The sequence below is a fragment of the Geotrypetes seraphini genome, chromosome 16 (genome assembly GCF_902459505.1).
Source record: "Geotrypetes seraphini chromosome 16, aGeoSer1.1, whole genome shotgun sequence".
NCBI lineage: Eukaryota > Metazoa > Chordata > Amphibia > Gymnophiona > Dermophiidae > Geotrypetes > Geotrypetes seraphini.
This window is the reverse complement of record NC_047099.1, coordinates 37,450,605-37,461,525: the sequence shown is the minus strand read 5'-3', so window position 1 is coordinate 37,461,525 and position 10,921 is coordinate 37,450,605. Positions and strand designations below refer to the sequence as shown.

Genomic DNA, 10,921 nt, shown 5'->3' with positions numbered 1-10,921 from the left:
TTGATGTCTGCATGGGCAGCCCTCCAGATAGGGCCCTGAGGTAGGGGACTTCCAAAACCTGGACATACTGCTGGGTTTTGGACAGCTGGGGGTGTGTGGCATGGAGGCTGTGAGTGTGGCAGGAGGGGCAGAGAGCAGTGCTATATGAATGATATAGAGTAGAAGGGAAGGGGTGGAGGGTGACCTATAGTCCAGTCCTTGGCATTTACTAGTCAGGCTATGCCTGCTGAATATAGATGAGATAGAGTTGCATGCATATTCATTGTGGGTAAAGTGGAGGATTCGGTTAAGAACCCCTGGGTGGAAGAAGCATTGCCCAGTCCTGGGTTAGAGTACACCGACGTCATTTCCTCAGTCCTCGACCAACCCGGGCAGCCTTGATGCCCGCAGTCCCGCCCCTCCCGATGTCAATCATGCGGCCTGGGCGTAGTGGAGGCGGGACCTTAAGGCCGAGCGGCTTTGTGACGCGCGGGAATGGGCGGGGCTAATGGCGGCGGCTTTGTGACGCCACAAGTCGGAGCGAGCTAATGGCCGGCGTCGGCCGCCTTGTGACGCGTGCTGCGCGGGCGGGGCCTGCGACCGGACGCCGAAGGCGGGGCGCGCTGGACGTGGGCGCGTGCGCAGTGCTGAGCGGGAGCGAGCTGGTGAGCGTCAGGGGACGGCGAAGAGAGAGACTCGGTCCTGGAGCGGCAGCGGCGAGGCCGGGACCCAACCGCCGCCAAGACGGACTTCCTGTGGGACAAGAGGACGGGCCTCGCTGCGAGAACGGTAAGAGCAGGCGCAGAGGCGGCGCGAGGAGGCCGCAGGCCCCGGCTCCCAAAATGGCGGCGGCGAGGACAGAGGGAGGGGGCCATGTTGTGCGCTCGCTTCCCCTCCACCAATGACCGTGGCCGGGGACTCCTATGAATTATTTCTATAGCGCTGGACGGAGTCACAAAGAAGACAGTCCCTGCTCCGAAGAGCTTACAATCCAAACGCACAAATGGGATGTCTTGGATGGCAGTTGAGGGTCTCAAAGTCCCTCCTCGAGGGCCGCAATCCAGTCGGCTTTTCAGGATTCCCCCAATGAATATGCATTGAAAGCAGTTCATGCACACAGATCTCATGCATAGTCATTGGGGAAATCCTGAAAACCCGACTGGATTGCGGCCCTCGAGGAGGGACTTTGAGATCCCTGATATAAGAGGACACCAACATCTTCATTTTAGATCAGGGGTGTCAAAATCCTTCCTCGAGGGCCACAATCCAGTCGGGTTTTCAGGATTTCCCCAATGAATATGCAAGAGATCTATTTGCATGCACTGCTTTCATGGTATGCTAATAGATCTCGTGCATATTTATTGGGGAAATCCTGAAAACCCGACACTTGGAATGCGCTACCGGAGGAAGTGATCAGGCAGAGTACGGTACAGGGATTCAAACAGGGATTGGACGGATTCCTGATAAAGGGATCGTGGGATACTGAGGGAGGAGCTGGGATGTAACACAAGTATAGAAAGCTAACCAGGTAATAAGTATAGAAACCCAACCAGGTCGTGCATGTGCAAGACCGGAGGGTTAGGACTTCGATGGGAAGATAGGACTTCAATGAGAAACCAAGGTGGCAAGGGAGCCCCTTCTGGTGATTCAGACAGGTCGTGACCTGTTTGGGCCGCCGCGGGAGCGGACTGCTGGGCAGGATGGACCTATGGTCTGACCCGGCGGAGGCACTGCTTATGTTCTTATGACTGACTTGCAGCCCTCGAGGAGGGACTTTGAGATGCCTGAGTTAAGGGGAACGGTTAATCAGCTGGTTGGGTTGGTGGTCAGTGGGGAGTAGGGTTATGGGTTGAAGGCTATATCAAAAAGGTGTGTTTTCAGGCTGCTTTTAAACTAGGGAAGGGGATTGACGGACAAACTCGGGTCATTTATTCCAGGCATAGGTGGGGCAGCTAGATGAAAGGAACAAAGTCTGGAATTGGCAGTGGAGGAGAAGGGTAGCGCTAAGAGCAGCTGATCTGAGGAATGGGACCAGACACGGTCTGTGTTTCGGACAACACGCCTTCCTCAGGGGTCCATGGTGGATAAGGCATTGAAACAAACCGCAAAAAAAGGGGTATCAAACAAACGCCTATTCGAGTCCGATGCTAAAGATAAAAATGAAAATGAATATGCGGTTTGTTTCAATACCTTATCCACCATGGACCTCTGAGGAAGGCGTGTTGTCCGAAACACAGACCGTGTCTGGTCCCTTGGTTGGTAATAAGGTTGTATATTCACTGCATTTTATTAACGGTATAATAAACAACGCCTGCATCATAGCTGGTTTTTTAGAAAGGTTTGGACAATTTCCTGGAGAAAGACATGGGGGAAGCCACTGCTTGCCCTGGATCAGCATGGAATGTTGCTACTCCTTGGGTTTTGGCCAGGTAAAAGGGACCTGGATTGGCCACCGTGAGAATGGGCTACTGGGCTTAATGGACCATTGGTCTGACCCAGTAAATCTATTCTTACGTTCTTAAAGAGGACCCCACCCCCAAATCCCAAACTGGAAGGGATACCTTTTCACCATATGGCTTGTGAGTCTTCTACTCTATTTTCAGAATTGGAAGGAGTGAGCTGTGGGATCCCTATACTCCAGCTAAATTAATCCCAACCCAGACATAAGTGTAAAAGAAGATAAAAAGAAATCCAGCTTTCCTGGAGAGTAACAATGAAGGGGCAAGACCCTATTCACGGAGGTCTGCAAATTGCTGAGTGGAGTGGAAAGCATATATGTGAATCACTCGTTTACTTTTTCCAAAAATCCTAGGACTAGGGGGTATGCAATGAAGCTACTAAGTAGTAGATTTAAAGCAAACTGGAGAAAATATTTCTTTACACAAAGTGTAGTTATTCTCTGTTGCCAGAGAATGTGGTGAAATCAGCTTAGCGAGGTTCAAAAAAGGTTTGTATAATTTCTTAAACAAGAAGTCCATAGGCCATTGTTGTGGTGGCTTGGGGAAATCTACTGCTTATCCCTAGGATAAGCAGCATTAAATCTATTTTACTACTTGGGATCTAGCTAGGTACTTGGGACCTGGGTTCACCACTATTTGGAACAGGATACTAGGCTTGATGAACCTTTGGTTTGTCCCAATATGGCAACTCTTTAAGTTCTTATGAGAAAAGCTGAGTAACTGGGAAAGGGTATATAAACATTTCTGCAAACAAAGAATACCCCTCTGAAGAAGGAAAAATGGATTGCAGTTTTTCAGTATTTCACACTGAGTCATCCTGTAATAACTATAATGGAGAATTATTAATACCAATTTTTTTAAAGTTATCAAATACCAGATATTTTTGTCATGCAAACGTAACCCATTACAATGCAATACTTTAATGATCAAGCACACATAGCTTACATTTTTTCAACCTCTTTTCCTCCCTCCCATCCTCCCCTTCTCCAGGAGTGCCTTTAGTACTAATCATGTCTAAGTTGCCTATTTTAACAGATCTGAAATCATACACAACCAGTAACGATCAACCATTTCAGTGTTGAGAGTGTGTCTTCTCTCAAGGGCTCTCTGAGTTTTATATACTTCCCATATCTTCTGAAATTTACCTGTATCCATGTCACAAAGTGGTGAGTTTAGTCCTTTGTGGAAAAAGTCCAATTTCTGCAATACCATGACTCATAGTAGGTACTGAGGATTATTTCCAGGCTGCCCCAGAGAAAGTTTACTTGTTGCTTGGAGCACTGTGTCCCAAAAGGACTGCAGCTTAGGACACGGTACTACTCGAAAGAGTCCAGAGAAGAACGACTAAAATGATTAAGGAGATGGAGGAGTTGCTGTACAGTGAGAGATTGGAGAAGCTGGGCCTCTTCTCCCTTTGAAAAGAGGAGACTGAGAGTGGACATGATCGAAACATTCAAAATACTGAAGGGAATAGACTTAGTAGAGAAAGACAGACTGTTCACCCTCTCCAAGGTAGGGAGAACGAGAGGACACTCTCTAAAATTGAAAGGAGATAGATTCTAAACAAACGTAAGGAAGTTCTTCTTCACCCAGAGAGTGGTGGAAAATTGGAACGTTCTTCCGGAGTCTGTTATAGGGGAAAACACCCTCCAGGGATTCAAGACAAAGTAGAGAAAGACAGACTGTTCACCCTCTCCAAGGTAGGGAGAACGAGAGGACACTCTCTAAAATTGAAAGGAGATAGATTCTAAACAAACGTAAGGAAGTTCTTCTTCACCCAGAGAGTGGTGGAAAACTGGAACGTTCTTCCGGAGTCTGTTATAGGGGAAAACACCCTCCAGGGTTTCAAGACAAAGTTGGACAAGTTCCTGCTGAACTGGTGAGACTGGACTCATTCGGAGCACTGGTCTGGACCTTGGGTCTGCCGCATGAGCGGACTGCTGGGCAGGATGGACCATTGGTCTGACTCAGCAGTGGCAATTCTTATGTTCTTATATGGCCACCAAATAAATGTCTCCAAGTGCACCACACTCCCTCCAGTGTTTCTAAATTTCTAACAATCTCATAGACTTATAGCACTATCTATACAAAATTTTGTAACTATTTTCAACCAAGTTATTTGCTATAGATACTTAAAAGATATTTTCCATTCCTCCAGTGCCTAGATCTGCTTCCCATATGGCAGTGTAGATCCTTATTGGAGAGACATGTCAGAAGAGCACTTATATAGATGTGAAATACAACCTCTTCCACCACCACCTCCTGTTGCTTGTTTCAAGTTCGTTACCTGAGGACTAGATCATACTTGGCCCTTCATTGAATGTAATCTTTGATTTGTCTATTGCGAAACTCATCTTGTTTTGTAAGATTATATTCCTTGCGGTTCTTCAAAGGATACGAGTTCACCATCTTCCCATATTTGCCCAAGAGGCAAAGCCCTTGACTTGCCCACAGTGCAGAGGTGAAGTCTATTCTTGTAAAAATCCAGGATCATAACAAGTATTGCAGTATTAATAATGGGAAGCCATTTTTTTTTTTTTTTTGTATCTTTTTCAATATAGTCTTAATCTCTGTCTGGAAGCCAGGGAATGCCTCATAGTGGTATATTACCCACCCTCTGTTGCTCGGTTTGCAGCTATATTTTGTCTGGTGTCTTAAGCTAGTCTGCTATAATTTGTAGCTGTGCTGATTTATAATAAAATCCAAAGTCAGATACTTCCATTCCACTAATTTTTGATTGGCATAGTGTGTCTTTTATGTACCCTAGGTGGGCATTCTTTCATATGTATGAAAAGATTGTTCTATTAACATGATTTTAAAAGTTTTGGGGACTAAGCAATGCCATAAGCAAATAAAACGATTTAGGTTGCATTATTTCAACAGCATTTCTATATCCTAGCCAGGATATAGTTAAATCCTCCTATGTCTCCAGTTCTAGCAATAATTAAGAAAATTTGCCTCATACAGACTCTTCAGTGATCCTGTCAAATTGATCCTCAGATATCTAATGAATTTCCTCGCCCATCGGAAGAGGACGTATTCTTGCAACTGAGCTTGAGAACTTGTAATAGTTAGATATTTTCAAAAATTACAAAGTCTAGGGAGCAGTGGATGAAGTAACAGAAAGGAGGAAATAGTTTTTACTTCAACAAATACAGTAGTTAAGCTCTTTAACGGTGATTAGTGTAGCTGGGGTTTAAAAAAGGTTTGGACTAGTCCCTGGAGGAAAAGTCCCAAGTCTGCTATTGAGACAGACATGAGAGAAGCCACTGCCTACCTACCACCGGGATCGATAGCGTGGAACGTTGCTACTATTTGGATCACTGTTGGAAACAAGATACTTTGCTAGATAGACCATTGGTCTGACCCAGTATGGCTATTCTTAGGTTCTGAGCCAGAGAGAATTTAGTAGGACTGTGGAGTTGGTATCCTTCCAGAGATGGAAAAAGGACCCAACGGAGGAAAATCACCAGGCGCACAGGAAATGCCAAAAGGAATGCCACCGAGAGGTTAGAAAAGCAAAAGGGGAATACGAAGAGGGGCTGGCCAGGGAGGTGAAAAACTTCAAGGCATTCTTCAGTTACATAAAGGGGAAGCGACCAACGAGAGAGGAGGTGGGGCCGTTGGACAATGGGGATAGGAAGGGAGTGATTAAGGAGGATAAAGAGGTAGCTGAGAGGTTGAACACGTTCTTCTCGTCGGTTTTCACGAGCGAAGACACATCTAATATACCGGACTCAGGAGCTCATGAGTGGGGAACAGGCAGAAAAATTGGATCACATAGAGGTAAGTAAGGAGGATGTCCTGAAACAGATAGACAGGTTAAAATGCGGCAAATCACCGGGCCCGGCGGGATCCACCCAAGGGTTCTGAAGGAACTAAGACAAGAAATAGCGGGCACAAACCAGCATGTTTGCAACCTATCCTTGAAAACTGGTGAGGTACCAGAGGACTGGAAATTGGCGAATGTCACACCTATCTTCAAGAAGGGATCGAGGGGTGACCCCGGGAACTACAGGCCGGTGAGCCTGACTTCAATTATAGGGAAGATGGTGGAAGATATGATCAAGGACCGCATTTGCGAGCACATTGAGAGAAATGGCCTACTGAGAACAAGCCAGCACGGATTCTGTAAGGGAAGGTCGTGCCTAACGATCTGATCTGCGGGGGCTCGGTATGAAGTGGGAGTAGGACCGTTGCTTTGCGGTTTGCAGTTGAGGAGCATGACCAGGAGACATTTTGAGGCATATTTCATCCTGGGAGCGGAGGGACTGGTTCAGCACATATGGAGGAAGCTTAGTCGTCATGTAGGCTGGCGCCATGTCATGGCAAGGATTTGAATGCTAGCATCAGGCCCTTGAAGACACAATGTTTGGCTACGGGCAGCCAATGGGCCAACGTTAGAGCCTGGGAGACAGGGTCACGGGCACGGATGCTTTTTAGAAGCTTGATCACCACTTTTTGAACACACTGGAGACGTCGTACATTCTTCACCGTGAGAACATTGAATAGCGCATTGTAGTACTCCATGCTAGAGAGTACTAAGGCATAGAGTAGTTGGGTAGTTGGATTCTGAAAACCAGTTCCTTATTTTTTGTAGTTCTCGTGGATAATAAAATGAGGAAGATACCACCTGAGAGATATGGTCAAAAAGCAAAAGGTTGCAATCAAGGAGTATTCCTAAGCTGCGTACTTGGTCTTTCATAGTTACAGTAATCGAGTCCAAGCACAGCAAGGGACGGGTGTAGTCGCAGCATCCTTTGTGGCTCCAAAGGAGTTCCATCTTGGAGGCATTCCGTTGCAATTTGTTGACTGACATCCAGTTTTTGATTTTCGAGAGGCAGGTTAGGAGTTTCACAATCTGGGCATCACGGGTTTCTCCTAGCGGTAGGTACAGTTGGATGTCATCTGCAAAGGAATGAATCCGTATTTGATATTTGCAGGTTATCTCTAGGACAGGTTTAACATAGAGATTGAATAGTAGGGAGGATAGCAGAGCCCCCTGCGGAACACCGTATTTGATTGGTTTCGATAGCATGTCGTTGAGCAGAACGCTTTGGGATTTGTTATTTAGGAAAGATGAGAACCATCGTAGCGCAAAGTCTTGGATTCCAATTTTAGACAGTCGCTCAATGAGGAGAGGATGGTCAATAGTGTCAAAGGCCGCGCCGAGATCCAGCAGCACCAGAAGGACATCATTACCTTTGTTGCCTTTGGGATAACAGTTATTGCCGGCAATGCCTCCCTTTCTTCCAAATATGAAAATTCCTTGAGTAGCAAAGACTCCGTCATTTTCCCAAGTATTTTGTAGAATTTATTTTTAAATCCATCGGGTCCTAGAACTCTTCCATTGGGAAGGTCATTTACAGCCCATTGAGCCTCATCTAAGTCTATTGTTCTGGATAGTTTGCTATCTCCTCTTCTGTCAAATGGGGCAGACTCACATCTTCTGAATATTGCTGAAAATCCTCGGCAGTGGGTTCTATTACATAATGTAAACTTGGCTCCTAAGTAATTGTAATGGGGATAATAGGAAGGACAATATTTTATTGTGGCCCATCGATGAATATGTATGTGGCTTTCCTAATGACCCCTCTTAAGATCATAAGAATCAAGTTTCAAGTTTATTAGGATTTTATATACCGCCTATCAAGGTTATCTAAGCGGTTTTACAATCAGGTACTCAAGCATTTTCCCTCTCTGTCCCGGTGGGCTCACAATCTATCTAACGTACCTGGAGCTATGGAGGATTAAGTGACTTTCCCAGGGTCACAAGGAGCAGCGCGGGGTTTGAACCCACAACCCCAGGGTGCTGAAGCTGTAGATCCAACCACTGCGCCACACACTCCGCCAGAATAACCTTACTGGGTCAGACCAATGGTCCATCAAGCCCAGTAGCCCATTCTCACAGTGGCTAATCCATGAGTTTGACATACCTTCAGTCCAGTGTGGGGTACAAGGGATAGAGGTCCAGTGTGATTGGTTGGATTTGGAAGGATAAGTAAATCCAAGCCCAAGCTCAGCACAGGTTTATATCTAGGTATTGTAGGTATTCTCTTGCCCCAGGTAGCTTGCAGTCTGTTTGAACCTGAAGCAGTGGAAGATAACGTGAATTGTCAAAGGTCATGAGGATTATCAGTGGCAGCTGCAGGGTTGAGCTCCGGATCTTAGCCTGCTGTTCTGACTACCAAGGCACTTTGCCATTCTTTTGGGTGCAAGGCCAATTAATTTTGAATGTTTCTAACAATGAATACAGCGGGTGTGATGTGATGGGCATCTCACACAGCAGCTGTCTTTGCAGGAAAATACTGTATGCAGGACAAAGCAAGCTTGTGCAGCTAGAAACTTACAGCTTTGACCTTTCATTTGCTTCTGAATAACATCACCCCCCAAAGATGTTGCAGAGCTAGTTGGAAGGTGGAAGAGCCTGCTCTGTTTGCTGCATAGGTATTAATCTGTCCCATATATCCTGCTTGGCAGCTGACCATGTAGAATACCTCTGGAAGAATGTGTTTGTCCTGTTTGCATCTGTGTGTTTGCACATGCCCTATGTATCAGTTTGCTAGTGCTTCACTAGAAGAGTGGCAAATGAAGAGCTGGCAGGAGTCCCCAGGTCTAGTCAGCACAAAGAGAGGTGATGAAGAGCCAGTGAAGATTGGGGCTGAGGGGGTGGCGTGATGAGCATAAAGGTAGGGGTGGGATTAGAGGGGAGGGACAGTATAGAGAGACAAGAAAATACAAGAGGGAAGGGAGGAGGAATACAGGAGTCAGGGAAGGGAGAGAGAAACTTACATACCAATTCTCTCCTTTCCCCTCCCTTTCCCTACCAATAGGCATACAGCCCCTATATGGACATGTCTTAGTATATGAAGGAAGTAGAGAGGCATGTGCCATTGTGTCGCACTTCAAGAAGCATATTTAACATTTCTCTTACGAGTGGTGTAAAGATTTTCTCAGGCAGGATTAATGTTTGTCGTACTTTGAATTTTATTTACATGTGGTCCTCATCTTTCAGATGCCTCACTCAAGAAGGTACCGCTCTTCGGAGCGTGGCAGCAGAGGTAGCTATCATGAACATTACAGAAACCGCAAGCACAAGCGTCGAAGAAGCCGGTCTCGGTCGAGCAGCAGTGACAGAGACCGGGACCGTCGTCACAGGCATGAGGATAGTTACCACATCCGTTCCCGGAGGTGAGAAAAGGCAGAGTATTTTGGTAGCGAGGGGGGGGAAATAGTATCTGTGCAAACTTGGTACCTTTTTGGGGGCCTTTAGCTCCACATTTGGAAAGTAATTTTGTGTTTTGAATTACTTGTGGAAATGTCCCGTTAGCTCTTAGGGCCTGATTCTTGAAGAAGCGCCTGCAAAATGGGCACCTGCCAACATGTAATCACCGGCAGGTGCTGTGTCCAGAATTGCGTCTTTTTTTTTTTAACGTAGGCGCCTTAAATGTAAGCAAATATTTTAAAGGCTTACTTTTAAGGTGCCGGTCTTAACGCATATGGACACCTAAGGGGTGTCAGGTCAAAAGCGCGCCGGGACAAAGGCGCGTGCAGACAATTGAGCGCAGTGCGGAGATGTGCGCCGCACAAAATTACAGTTTTTACAGCTCTGACGCGGGGGGGGGAACCCCCCCCACTTTACTTAATAGAGATCGCGCCCCCACATTTTACTGAAAACATCACTTTTTCCCTATTTTTAGGGAAAAAGTTAAGTTTACAGTAAAATGTGGAAGGTTACAACCCCCCACAACGCCGGCGCGATCTCTATTAAGTAAACTGGGGGGGGGCTCCCCAATAAAAACCCCCGTCGGAGCCCCTAAAAACTAATTTTCTTCGGCGCGCGCCTTTGTCTTTCGCGGGGTTGTCTATGAACCCACCTAAGGCCACTTCCAGCGCAAACCACGCCCATGCTGGCCATAGGCATCTGTAGGTGTCCCTTTATGCCTCTGTAGGTGTGAGGCAGGTGCCTAAAAATGGTGCCTGCATTTTTTTTTTTTTTTTAAGAAAATGTGCGTCCTGATTTGTTTGTTAGACGGCGGTAGGACTCCTGCTGCGTAACTTCAGGATGCTGTCTTGGAGAATTTGGCCCTTTAGCGTTTCTCTTCTACTTCAAGCATTCCCAATCCTTCTCCAGATCCAGCTGTTTTGCAGCCTCTGAGGATTCTGTGTTAAGTATTCTGAGTCATGTAATTTTAGGTTTCACTCGTGCCTTTTCACTAGTTTAAGGCAAGTTACATTGCAGATATAGAAAGTGTCCCAAGTGAGTTTACAGTCTAAAGAGGCTTATTTTAAAAAAAGATAGATGTCCAAAAGACAAGCACTTGGATGTCTTACTAGTCATGTCCAGGTGGCCATTCCCAAAACACACTTTCTCTCCAGTGTGTCTAAATCTTAATAATAATAATAACTTTATTCTTCTATACCGCCACAATCTTGTGATTTCTAGGCGGTTTACAATCAAGAGTGCTGGACATTCAGCGAAA

At 46.1% G+C, this 10,921-nt stretch overlaps 1 protein-coding gene across 1 annotated transcript in view; it reads left to right on the top strand.

Moving 5' to 3' along the window:
- The first annotated feature begins 550 nt into the window (after positions 1–550).
- Positions 551–10,921, top strand: part of LOC117350234 (dual specificity protein kinase CLK2) — an 82,779-nt gene continuing 72,408 nt past the window's right edge. The window contains exons 1-2 of the mRNA XM_033924382.1: positions 551–768; positions 9,454–9,629. Coding sequence (XP_033780273.1) covers positions 9,454–9,629 — 176 coding nt within the window. The 5' untranslated portion in view covers positions 551–768. The remainder of the gene's footprint in view (positions 769–9,453; positions 9,630–10,921) is intronic.